This window comes from Leptonychotes weddellii, chromosome 10 (assembly GCF_054177405.1).
Source record: "Leptonychotes weddellii isolate Sample4059 chromosome 10, ASM5417740v2, whole genome shotgun sequence".
NCBI classification, from domain to species: Eukaryota; Metazoa; Chordata; class Mammalia; order Carnivora; family Phocidae; genus Leptonychotes; species Leptonychotes weddellii.
This window is the reverse complement of record NC_138378.1, coordinates 117,199,722-117,213,159: the sequence shown is the minus strand read 5'-3', so window position 1 is coordinate 117,213,159 and position 13,438 is coordinate 117,199,722. Positions and strand designations below refer to the sequence as shown.

Here is a 13,438-nt window from a genome sequence, read left to right as displayed (position 1 = left end):
AAAAGAGCACTCACAAGAAACAATCCTATCAAGTCAGGATCCCAAGACAGGGAAAGTTCTCCAAACATTAAATTAGGTCAGCGCGGAACAGCTCAATCGGGGCTGGGGGGCAGGGGGCAGAGCAGCTCTTTAAACCTCCATCCGCACAACCGACGGAGGTCCCAGCCTAGAGCCTTCCCACTGCAACAGGACCTCCCACCAGCCCAAGGCGGCACAGCCGCAGGGGCTGCCGGCCCTCGCTGGGGTGGCCACCAGGAGGCCCTGGAAGGGACTGCTGCACGTGGGTACTTACGCTGGGGTGGAACAGAGACAGAGACTCATACTGCTTATCCAGTTTCTTATCCTAGAAGGAAAACGAGTAGGCAAAGGTCATTCTTACAAATAATTCAGTTACACACTCTCTCCCTTTAGGCTCCTCCTAAGCGAAGAACCACCTCAGAACATGAGTGTGGCAAGTATTAGCAGGTGCAGTAGAGGAGAAGACTTTCTCACGGAAACTTCACAAGTACCGCCACCAGCCCGCAAGCGCCTCCTTTGCCCTTGAGGCCGTCGGTGTTTTGGTTGTCAACTAAGGAACCAGTCAGGGAACGCTTAAGGACAATTCTCCTGGGAGATTTCCCCAAAGGCACGTCCCTGTGTGTGCAGGGGTCAGACCAGGGCAGTGCTGACCACAGGGGCAGCTGCCGGGGGTCAGGGACGCTGCGGGCAGTCCACCTGGCGCTGGCCTCCAAATGCCCCAGCCCGCCATGGCCTCAACACTCAGCTGTTTCCAGAGTTTACTGTGGCCCAAATTCTTAGAGGAACAGCCTGAAGTCCCTCCATCACACTTCCGCAGAAGGCTGAACACCTGCTTCCATCCCGACGTGGAACAGAGGACTATGGGCAAGGCAGGAGGCAGAGCCCGAAACTCTAGGCCTGGCTTCCAGCTCAGCTGCCCCCACACATTCTGTGGTCGGCGACAAGGCACCACCCTCCCTCCTATCTAGCGGCTTTGCTCCAAAACCAAGGGTCAGGCCTCAGTCCACAATGGCAACTTGCAACGCAAAGTAGATTGGCCTCGCCAGTAAAAACAACAGTAATTGGTGGCACTCTCGGCCACCTGTCAAAGCTCCTACTGTGTCCCCTTAACACAGCTTTGCTTTAGCAGGGCTGTTCCCTGGATTTCCCTCCCCACACCCTCCATGCTCCCCACCCTGAGGAAGAGCTGCTCAGTGAGAGGGCCCCAGCACAACCGGAAAGGAAGCAGAGGAAGTAAAGACTCCTGAGAGGGAGTGCCTGGGTGGCTCAGTTGGTTAAGCATCTGCCTTCAGTTCAGGTCATGATCCTGGGGTCCTGGGATCAAGTCCCACGTTGGGCTCCCTGCTCGGGAGGGAGTCTGCTTCTCCCTCTCCCTCTGTTCCTCCCCCTGTTTGTGCTCTCTCTCTCTCCCTGTCAAATAAATAAAATCTTAAAAAAAAAAAAAAAAAAGACTCTTGAGAGGTAGCTGTGCTGGAATCTTCCACGTGCTCACATGAGGGGGCACTGCCCAAGAGTTCCAGAGCACAAGCCTGGAAGCCTGGGTCTGATTTCTCGTCTCTACAGCAGACAAATCATTTTCCCATAGAAGCAAGGTGAATGGAGTTGTAAGGATGAGTTTTATAAAGTCCCCAAGTTTATAAATCACGTGGAGTTATTATTAGAGCCCAATTCACCTTGTTAGCTGTTACTCATTTTGAAGGAGAATAATAAAGATTGCTCCTAGATTTAATACCCCATACAATAAGGTCAGGAATCTATATGGTAGAGGGGCGCCACCTCTGGAATGCTGAGGTTATTTGTTCTATTATAACAAAGTCTAAAATGCTCTTGTTTCAAAGCTTCACTCAGAGGTCCTAGGCAAATCCAGTGAAACAATCTCCTGGGCTCGGAAGTATAACATTCCTCAAATTATGTATGAGAACAAATATCCACATACAAAAAACATAATTCTTTTAAAAAACAATTAGCTAAACTTTTCCCAGGGGATAACACCAAAAAATGCCACTGGAAACATCAGGTCAGATCTTGCTAAGAACAAATTTTATCTTTTCTGAAAGTTTTAAGGTTGGAATTGCTCAAAATTCTAATAAAATGTCTCATTACCTGCAAGTTGGCAACTTACCACACAATGGACAAGAATGCTGAAGGGGATCCAAAATATCAAGGAGAAAACCAGGACGGAACCTACGATATTGTCCGCTAAAAACTTTCCTGTGAACAATTCCAAACAGTGAATGTTTTGATCAAGTACTTTAGACGCTCAAAATTGAATGCTCTTAGTATATTCTCGTTGTGTCCCATGCCACGGACTGCCGGCCAGGTGGTACCACCGAGGCGGCCCGGACCACCGCCCCAAACCGCGGGTGCTCTTCCAGACACAGCCCCGATATCCATGTGGAGAAGAGAGATCACACAATGCTCAACACGATCCCTGGAGTGATGGTGTCAGGGACTAAGCATATAGAAGGCTACTGCTCACAGTGATGCCTACCAGGACAAAGCTGCTGCTATCTGGGTATTATTTTTGTGACTAATTTTGTGAACCCTGCAAGACAGAATACATTGCTGCTTCTGCAAAATCTGAAGCCTACTTTTATTTGTTTTGAGGCCCACATCAAATAGGATTCAGATTTACAACCTATAGGACTGAACCATGCTTATGGTGTCAGGTGTTCATTTTTTTAAGAAGTCAGTATTTTGACAAAGTACGGACTTTCCTTGTCTGAAAATCTGTGCATCCGCACTACACAGGGGGATGGCTAGGAGTCCATTTTATCTTAGCTGACAAAGTTGTTTCAACAAAACATGTGAATATTTCCATCTGCTGTTGCAGGATTAGAGCATATTAATCTGAAAACATACTTCTCTCCTGTAATCACCGAAATCGGCTCAGCTCTAAGCAAACAGACACCCAGGGTAATCACCTACCGAAAGTATTGATGCTCAGCTGGTCAATGAAGTCCCAAAATCGCTCGATGACATCCTGTACTCGCTTCTCACACTTGCCCTATGAACAGGGAACACACAGCATTGCCCCGAAAAGTACTGCATTAGAAGCAGCATGGCTGTGTACAAATAACTGACACGGAAGGCTTCGTAACATCAAACCTGCAGGGGACCCATTTTTTGACACACGACTTAAGAAAATAGGATACTTGTCATTGACACTTCCACAATCAGTTCATTTTTATAAGTGAATTTAGAATTCCCAGGAAACGCAACTTGCGAAAACCAATTTAAGACAGGGCACTCTAGCGAGGGCTCTACTCACCGCGCACACGCGCACACAGAACAGGAGGAACCTAACCAGACTGCCTGGGGAAGCCGGCCTAACGCCTTTAAATCCACTTCTGTGACTCCGCAGGAATAAAATGTGTTTCTCTAGAGAATAAGAGGGTCTGATGCAGGTGCGTCGAGCCACCTCTTAGTCTTTCCTGTATCAGCACTGGTTTCAAAATCAAAACTTGCAATTTCACAATCTTAGTCAATTTTGTAATTAGTTTAGAAAACCAAATAATTAACACTCACTGCCTAAAAGGAACCAACTTTACCATAAAGGCCCCCGCAGGTCCCACCCAGTCACTGGACTCAGGGTCGCCTGCTGCGGAGAGCGAGCGCTCCGGTTTCCCTCGGGTCATCCCCACAGCCTCCCCCAGACAGCCGTGCCCACGAGAGCAGGCAGTGGGTTCCAGAGGTGGGCGGCACCCCTTCCATTGGCAAAATCAAGTCTTCACAATATCAAACTGCCCGTCTGGCCGTTACAGAAAAAGCTGTACGTATGTAAATACTCACATTCATGTCACAGAAGCCCACCGTACAGGGCTTCCCTTTCCTCAAGAATAAGTTCTTCTGTTCAGCGTCAACGTAGGGCACACACCGGCCCGAGGGGTCCCTGCAGCACACCTTGCATGAGTTGTCGGTTTCTGGAACAGAACCAGGGAGCGTATGGACAGCTGGAGTGCAGACACAACGCTCCTCCTTCCCGCCTCTCCTCCCCACCCTGCTCCCAACGGGAAAGGAAATGCATTTATTTTTCATTTCAATAGCAAACTATCCCTCATTCACCCCCAAAGACTAAGTTCTGAGTTCAGGCTCCTTGGTCCTCAGAGAGGCCACAAGGTAAAAACAATTTACACCAAAGAGTTTCCTTTAACAGATTAAAAGCCAAAGTATTCTACTTCAAGTCCTTTATGATACTCAATGTTTCCCTTCATCCCAACGTTCTTACGACACTGCTGATTTCAACCCTTGGCGTCTCCGTTTCAAATACACCCGTGGGGAACCAAGGCTCCAGGGAGAACCAGCAGAGCTGCGACAGGACAGGACAGCCCAGCGCGGACGGGAGGGGTACGCCACAAGATGTGCGCACAGCAGCCGAACCAAGACGCCCTCCGTCTAGACCTACCGCCCACGGCACGTGGGGTCACAGAACCAACTGGAGGTCACATAAGCCACGTGGCACGCACACCAACAGCAGAAATGCCCAAAAAGTCAACTGGCAACGTAACTCCGGACAGTACGTGACCCAGAGGAAGTCCATAGCTACACTTGGGAGAAACTGAAATCAACTAGAACACAAAAACCAGCAAAACCACTTTAATGGGAAAAGAAAAACCTTTTCCTCATTCATTCATTGATCAAGCATTTCCTGGGCATTTACTATGTGTGTCTCCAGGGCATCGCCAGCCTCCTGCCACTCACTTGCGAAATTACTTATTTGGCATCTACTGTGTGTCATCTTCCGTATTTACGTGCTGTCCCCCCGGGAAGAGCCGCCTCCTCCACTGTGCACATGGGGAGTCCCCAACCTAGCGGCTCTCACTTCTGGGGTGTTGTGAAAGCAATAGAACTCTCCTGAGGTGAGGCAGGGCGGGAAGCTTGGAGCCCAGTCAGTCCCTGAGGCCCCTTCTCAGACCCAGGAGTTCCAAAAATAGAAGGTGGAAACCTGAGGACAAGTCTGAGAAGCCAGCATGATGTCACCAACCACCACCAGGCGAGGCCCCTGCCCCAGACATCTGGCAGGGAGCGGAGGGCAGCGGGCTCAACCCTGGTGACAACAGCAAACACCCTGACAGGCAGGGTCAGACCCTGGAACGGGCTCTCTGGCTGAGGTCCTGAAGGAGCGTGCGAGCTCACGGCTGGTGAGCTGCAGACGGCCCCCCTGCCTTCATGGTGTTTAAGACACGGCGGGCAGGGCGCAGCGAGGACAGACCTCCATCCACCCACCCAACCGCAACCACATTCCCTCCTCTCCCACCCCTAAGCCAGCCCCATGGTCTGAAAATGAAGAAGGAAGACCGACGCGCCAGTTTTCACAGACAAGACGGAGGAGCCAGGATCTGAGTCCAGAGAGTTCTCACAGACCACCCTGCCCTCCTCCCAACCCTGTCTGGGTTCTCCCCACCGCCCCGGCCAGCAGTGAGCAGTGAGTACTGCTGGGCCCCCGGAGAGGGACGGGGCCTGGCAGACACAGACCATCTCCCCTCCTGCTGCAAGGACGCAGCACGGACATGTGCTCACCGTTACACGCACAGGACTCCAGCCGATGCTCCCTCTCACAGAAGGGGACGCACTTCCCATCTTTACACTTGCCGAGGTCCAAGCACACCGTGTCATCTGCAGCATTGCCAGGAGCGGGGCACTCACTGCTGTTACCTGGAAGCACGCAGCAAGCACACAGGTCACCGTGAGTCCCACGGCCACCAGTCCTATGGGGCAGGCCTCTGATGCTCACAAAAGTTAGCACCGTGTTTCACGAAGGGTACAAAGTGGCCCAGGGGGGCAGAAGGCCAGCGGTGCACATCCATCAGCCAATAAGCATCGGGTGCCTGGCTGGGTACCCAGCCCTGCGCGGTGCTGGTCCCCGCGCTCCCAAACTGCCCCTCAGCCACTATCTAACATTTTGCTTTTACCTTTTTATTGTGACACATAACTACGTGTAACAGAACACATAGATACATAATATAGACACGCTACGAAAGAGACATTCCAGTGGTCACTCGGACTGAAAAGCAAGCTCTGCAGGAAGGCTCACGGCCGGCGGGGCCCCTCCAGCCTCACCAGTGGCCGCTCCCGAGCCCTCACCTCAGCCGGCCTCCAATGTCTTCACCTCTCCAAGGTCTCTCCCTCGGAACCGTAACATACGCTGTTCAGTCTACCCATAATGTTCTCGTTTCCACCCTGGGGGGGCACTGGCTGGCTATTTCTCACCCTTAGATCTGGCTCAAAGACCTCCTTTAGACCTCCGGGGGCCCTACTTTCACCCCACTGTGCTCCTTCGTTAGAGCTATTTCTCTCCTTCAAGCACACATTTTGCAATTTACATCTCTTTTTTTTTTTTTTTTTTTAAGTAGGGTCCATGCCCAGCAGGGAACCCAAAGCAGGGCTCAAACTCATGACCCTGAGATCAAGACCTGAGCTGAAGGGCACCTGGGTGGCTCAGTCGGTTAAGCGTCTGCCTTTGGCTCAGGTCATGATCCCAGAGTCCTGGGATCGAGCCTCACATTGGGCTCCTTGCTCAACAGAGAGCCTGCTTCTCCCTCTCCCACTCCCCCTACTTGTGTGCTCTGTGTCAAATAAGTAAAATCTTAAAAAAAAAAAAAAAAGACCTGAGCTGAGATCAAGAGTCGGGCACTCAGCTAACTGAGCCACCCAGGCGCCCCTCAATTTACATCTAGGTGATGATGTGTTTTCAGTTCCCCTCTCGGACTGGTGAGCTCCACGAAAGCAAAGATCAAATCTATTAATGAATCAACTTACGTCGAATCCCTACCACACACCATAAGTACGCCACAGATATTTCTTAAATGAACCAATGATTCTTCCAGACAAAGAAAAGCCACAGAAGGATGTTAAATTCAAGTGAGAAGCTGGAATGAGGGGCTCATTCTGGAAAATGAGCAACACACACAGTTAAACATGACCACAAGAAGAGAACTACTATATGCAAACAGAGGACGGTGACCAGAGCTGGAGTCCTGGCCTTTCGCCTGACGAACGGGACCAATCCATGGAGTCTGAAAGAACTCGGACTTCAAAGTCAGTGGAATGGTGACAGGAAAATTTAAAGGAACCTGCCCTGGCTCAAACAAAAGCAGCCTTCCATGAAGTACCCAATATACACCATACACTACTAACGCGGGCACATCACACGTGCCTCCGGTCTGACGAAATCCTTCATGGCGCTGGGCACTCAGTGCCAACAGGACAGGCACATAACAAGCTTGCTGCTGCTGAAAGCAGGCTGTGGGAAAAGGGCAACACGCCCGTCAACGGTGACACCGAGCTGCCACGGTATTTTCAGTCTGTTCTGCTGCCCCGAACACATACGTGCAAAATGCCCCGTGAGTATCTGCAGAACATCTGTGCTCAGAAGACTAAAATCACAGCATCAGACACAGAGGAAAATCATCACAGACACAGTGCCACCTAGCTGCCCGGGCTCGTGAGGCTCAGGGTGCATCAGACCCAGTGGGCAGACCACTGCGCCCGTCCTCAGAGCTGCCTGGGGCACGGGGCCCGGGGGGAGCGTGGAGGGGGCCAAGAACGTCCATGTCTAACAAGGTCCCAGGTGATGCCGACGCTGCTGGTCGTGAATGCTGAGTCCTAATAATGAGTTTATGTTCTGCTAGCTGCTCCTTCCTATAAAATATCAAGGGAACAAAAGGCTATTTGATAAGAAGGAATAAAGTTTTTCAAACTGCTTTGCTTAGGCTTATTGAAAAAGAACATTTTTCTGAATCTGCTTTACTACTAAAATAAAGACTGAAACATTGAGCACAGCTAGAAAATGTTCGTGTGAAGCTTGACTGGGACTGTTCCAGCTCCTGACAAGTGGCAAACTGTGGTCACGCCAATAGACAGAATGCAAGAGTCACGAGTGGCATCTTATAAAATGCACGTTGAAAAGGCAAAGGAAAAACCAAACTGAGAGAAAGCTTCACTGGGAAGGCTATAATCAAAAAGACAACAAGTGTTGCTGAGGATGTGGACAAAGAGGAAGCCTCAGACACTGCTGGGGGGAATGTAAAATGGCGCAGCCACTGGGGAAAACAGCTTCACAGCTCCTCAAACGATGGAACAGTTACCATACGACCCAGCGATTCCGCTCCTGGGTCCAGACGGGGCAAAGACAGACATACAACCACACAAAAACTTGCACACAAATGTTCCTAACAGTGTTATTCATCATCGGAAAGTGGGAATAATCCAAAAGTCCATCAACTGATGAATGAATGAAACAAAACGTGGCACATCCGAACACAACGGGCGATCACTCAGCTGGAAGAATAAATGAAGTCCTGCTTCGTGCTATGACATGGATGAATCTTGAAAACGTGACTCTGAATGAAAGAAGACAGGTATAAAGGGCCACGTATTGTAGGATTCTGTTTATATGAAATGTCCAGAACAGGCAAATACACAGAGACAAAAAGTAGATTACTGGTTATCTGGGGCTTGGGGGGCGGGGGCGGTGATGAGGAGATTCAGGAATGACTACAGGACATGGGTTTCTTTTGGGGGTGATGAAGACGTTAACTGACTGCCAGTGGTTACACAAACGCGAACACCTTACAAACCACTAACTGTACACTTCAAATGGGTGAACAGGGCGCCTGGGTGGCTCAGTCATTAAGCGTCTGCTTTGGCTCAGGTCATGATCCCAGGGTCCTGGGATCGAGCCCCTCATCGGGCTCCCTGCTCAGCAGGGAGTCTGCTTCTCCCTCCGCCTGCCACTCCCTCTGCTTGTCCTCTCTCTCTGATAAATACATAAAAATAAAATCTTTAAAAAGTTTCTGTTCCAAGGCGGACAACAGATAGGAGGAAGGTATATGCAACTTTTAAACCAACTGAATCATCATACAATGACTCCTCCAACGATAGCAAAACGATAGGAAACCCAAATTTTTTAAAAGTGAACCAAATAGGGGCACCCTGCTGGCTCAGTCATTTGAGCGTGTGACTTTTTTTTTTTTTTTTTTTAGGTTTATTTGAGAAGAGAGCGCAAGAATGCACGAGAGCGTACATGATCAGGGAAAGGAGCAGAGGGGAGGGAGAGAATCTCAGACTTCCTGCTGAGCGCAGAGCCCAATGCAGGGCTTGGTACCAAAACCCTGAGATCGTGACCTGAGCCAAAACCAAGAGCTGGACCACCTACGCACCCCAGAACATGCAACTCTTGACCTCAGGGTTGTGAATTCAAGTCCTATGTTGGACATGGAGAATACCTTAAATTTAAAAAAAAAAAAAAAAAAAGACCACATATATGAATTGGCTATTTACAAAAGGAAAAATCCAAATGGCTAACAGATATGAGATGTTCAAGAAACATGCAAATACGGATGAGAGATCACTTTACATTCATCAGACTGGCAAAAAAATAAGACCATCTGGATGACAGCGAGGGCTGACAAGGACACTGGGATGCAGGAATCCGCACAAACTGCTGGCGCACCAGGACTGCTGTTCTAGAGAGATCAACGTAGGGCTGCTTTCTATGACCAAGCAACTCCACTCCTTCACGTGCACCCAGGAAACACTTACAACACCTGGAAGGCACATGGGAGATTGTCTGTCGTAGTTCTGTGGTACCCAGAAGATGAAGGCAATCCGAGCCATCACTTAGTGAACAGATGGGTACAATATACTACATAAGTAAACTCAGCAGGTGCCCCAAACAATGAACTATGTACAGACATGGATATAGACAAAGACAGATGGTCTGTGAGATGGTCTAGAGATAATTCATAAAAACTGGCATTGAGTTTAAAAGAAGATCTGAAGTCGAGTATTATCCTGGCATGTTAAAAACACATATACACAAAATAACACTCCCCCATATTTCATGGAAATACACATAGCCAGGCAAACATTAAACGCATTTCATGTGCCGCCTGTAAGAGGAAGGAGGTGAGGGAAACCAAGTGGACGAAAGGCAAGTGAGAAAGCAGGACGGGTCTGGCACCGACCAATGGTAAGTGCATCTCCAACTAAGGAGTAGGATTCTGAAGGCTGCTTTCATCTGAACGAAACACAGTGTTGTTTCAAACATACACACATCCGCCTGAGCCAAGTATCCCAAGAGAACGAGCAGAAGGACTCACCTGTACAGTAAGACACGCCTTTGCAAGTGGCATTGATAGCCTCTTGGCACTTCTTCTGGGCAGTCTCGAACTGACAGTTCTTACAGCAAGGACTGTTCCTATCACTGCAGAGGTAGAGCAGACAGGAAGAGATCCAGTCAAATGTCAGCCCCACAGCAAACACTACAGACATGTCAGAGGGCCCTGAAGATGGCAGGGAAGGCGTCCTGGCTGGGCTGCCCAGCGCTGCATGCTCAGCCCTCCCGGACACTGGCCCACCTGCACACACTCATCAGGCAGCAGCGATGCAGACAGTAAGCGCAGAGAGGTCCGAGGGGACGCATCCTCAGAACACCTTGGTGCCCTTGGTTTTCGTTAACTTAACACAGTAATTAAAAAAAAAAAAAAAAAAGGAAGACACGGGCCCGCAAGGCCACTAACAGTGAGGAAGCTAGGCAGCCCGAGTCCTAGTTCCCATCAGTATTTATAACGACCGTACACACTGTACATCGCTCACATCTGCTACTCACCATAAAGTCAAGTTCTCCCCTTCTACGCTAAGCCAGGCACCAGTCAGCAACATGGAAACACAGGTACTTCTAATTTGTAACCTGCTTCCTCTGCATTTAGTGTATGCCATTAAACAGGATTCTCCAACACTGTTTTATTGCATAGAAACACAGTAATTTAGATCTCAGGACTGTCATTCTCATTGGGTCTAATATCTTGTTACTATAAAAGGCGGCAGCCGTGAACATCCTCATTTAATCACCTCTTGTGTTTCCTTAGAAAAGACTCTCTGAGCTATGGGGTCCCGAATCAAAAAGTCTACAAGATGAAAGATTTTGTGACATAAAGTCACACGGCTTCTCAGAAAGCAGTTTCCTTGCTGTAAAGGACAAGTAGAGACAAACACGCCCACGCGAGCGCACCCCCCTTCCCGATTCTCAGGCCCCGAGCTCACCTGCACTGCACGCCCGCCCTCAGCATGCAGTCACTGCTACAGCACGTGTCATTGTTCAGGTACATGATGCCAGGGTCGCACTCCTCTCCTTCGTCCACCCTGGAGTTCCCACACACTTTGTTGCTTCGCTCTTGAAAACACTCCTGGGCCTTACTTTCAATGGTCTTATAGATGGACTGCTTACTGCAGTTTGAAAACATCTTACAAGAAAAAAGGCCACAAAGGAACCAAATTGACAAGACATCATTCCCATGTAGTGTTTGTGTTTCTTCTCTAGAGACAAACTCTTACTGTAACAGCCAAAATCACAGCCACCTCGAAGGTCTGTCAAATTCCATCACTGTCACCTCAAAAGGCCAGCTATAGGGAATCAAGCTGTCCCCCAGTTGGGTGCTCAGAAGCTGGTGTGAATTTGGTTAAAAGCCTAAAATTCTTCCCAGGCAAGCTGTACAAACACGGAGACCACGCATCCCAGTCAGTCCCATCGAGAGGACCCACGGTCCGGCCCCCCCACCCCGACTCTCCGATGGCACCTGGCACCGCTGCAGTGACAAGAATAAGGCCCACACCACCACCTTCCTGCACATGACGAGTCTACCTCTGATTTACTTCCTTCTCTTTGCCCGGGCTATGTGTACAAATGACCCATGTTCCAAGTTTTTAAAGAGATAAGCATAGTAAGAAGTAGGATATTATATACAGTCTATTAAAAGATAAAAATCCAAATTGTTACCTAAACATTCACATGGGTCTCCATAATTTTCAGTTTGAGATTTCTGCAGGTGACCCATGTCCCAAAGGAAGGCTCTACCCTCGCTTCTCCACTTGCAATATAGAACCAGGGAAATGGCCTCCTTATAAATTTGGGGATTTTTACCGGGAGCTCCGAAATGGAGTCCATTTCCCAAACCATCTGAAATTAGCAAGAAAGGGAGTAAAAAACTTGAGGGAAACTTGTGCAGTGATTTCTTGAGGCAGGGTCTTCACAAGTGCTTGCTGCACAGTTGCTAAAATGGCTTCACTTTTAACCCAGACGAGAGCCATGAAGCCCCTGGGGAACAGAGAACACAGGACCCTCCAAAGGTAACTGTGATCGTTGAGTCAGATACCGAAAGGATTGCTTTTACAATGATATCCAAGACCTTATCACCTGAAACAGAAATATTAACCAGGCTTTTTTTTTTAAAGGATCTTCCTATTTATTCTATGGTAAAGATATTTAAGGTCTGGTTATCTCAGTCTAGGCCTCGGGCAGTTAGAATTTGCTGGGTTTACTCACAAGCACTGCAGATTCATGAACTCAATTTTATCAGTTCACTCATGGGAGATCAGATGCTAAGAAATTAGAATTCACACTGAAGCAGTAAGCAGCCTCCTCACTATCTTATCAGAGCCACATGCCCGAGTGGCGGGGCCCTTGGGCAGAGCTAAGAGGAACGTGGTTTTCACGTTCCCTGAAGACCTCTGGCCTTCTCTTTGCACCCTTCCCACACTCTCTCCTCTTGTGCCAACAAGCCCTCCTACAAGCTTACCCCCCTCGTGCCATCTGACCGCAGTGAGGCCCGAGGCACATCACTTCTCAGCAGATTGTCTGTGAGAGGTACCAGGCCCTGTCTTTCGAGGTCAAGGAAACTGGAGTGCTTTTTATCTAGTTACAAACATTTTTTTTTTTTTTTAAAGATTTTATTTATTTATTTGACAGAGAGAGAGATAGCGAGAGCAGGAACAGAAGCAGGGGGAGTGGGAGAGGGAGAAGCAGGCTTCCCATGGAGCAGGGAGCCCGATGTGGGACTCGATCCCAGGACCCTGGGACCATGACCTGAGCCGAAGGCAGACGCCCAACGACTGAGCCACCCAGGCGCCCCCAAACATTTTTATTAAGGAATTCATTTAAAATGTAGATTAGAAGACACCCAGTATCTTTTTACAAGAGGATCACTACTTGGGTAAACCAAACTAATAGAAAATACACTAAATATGATGTGTTTGGGACAAAATAAATAAATGGATAAATTGTTCTTTTTTGATAAACTGGCACTTCCTTTTCTTGTCCCTCACATTTTATTTAAGTAAGCTCCATATCCAACATGGGGCTTGGATTCACAACCCTGAGATCAAGAGTCACGTGCCAGGTGCCCCAAGAGTTGTGTTTTTTTCTTTTTTTAAAAAGTAAGCTCGGGGCGCCTGGGTGGCTCAGTTGGTTAAGCGACTGCCTTCGGCTCAGGTCATGATCCTGGAGTCCCGGGATCGAGTCCCACATCGGGCTCCCTGCTCGGCAGGGAGTCTGCTTCTCCCTCTGACCCTCCTCCCTCTCATGCTCTCTGTCTCTCATTCTCTCTCTCTCAAATAAATAAATAAAATCTTAAAAAAAAAA

General features: G+C 48.8%; 1 protein-coding gene across 5 annotated transcripts in view; it reads right to left on the bottom strand.

Moving 5' to 3' along the window:
* ADAM17 (ADAM metallopeptidase domain 17) overlaps nt 1–13,438 on the bottom strand; it is a 52,384-nt gene that overhangs the window by 1,904 nt on the left and 37,042 nt on the right. For all 5 annotated transcript variants that reach the window (XM_031032657.2, XM_081797218.1, XM_006737555.3 and 2 more), the window contains 7 exons: nt 11,065–11,264; nt 10,122–10,225; nt 5,539–5,673; nt 3,811–3,941; nt 2,947–3,025; nt 2,141–2,229; nt 293–343 (listed from right to left, as the gene is read on the bottom strand). In XM_031032657.2, the coding sequence (XP_030888517.1) occupies nt 293–343; nt 2,141–2,229; nt 2,947–3,025; nt 3,811–3,941; nt 5,539–5,673; nt 10,122–10,225; nt 11,065–11,264 (789 nt within the window). The remainder of the gene's footprint in view (nt 1–292; nt 344–2,140; nt 2,230–2,946; nt 3,026–3,810; nt 3,942–5,538; nt 5,674–10,121; nt 10,226–11,064; nt 11,265–13,438) is intronic.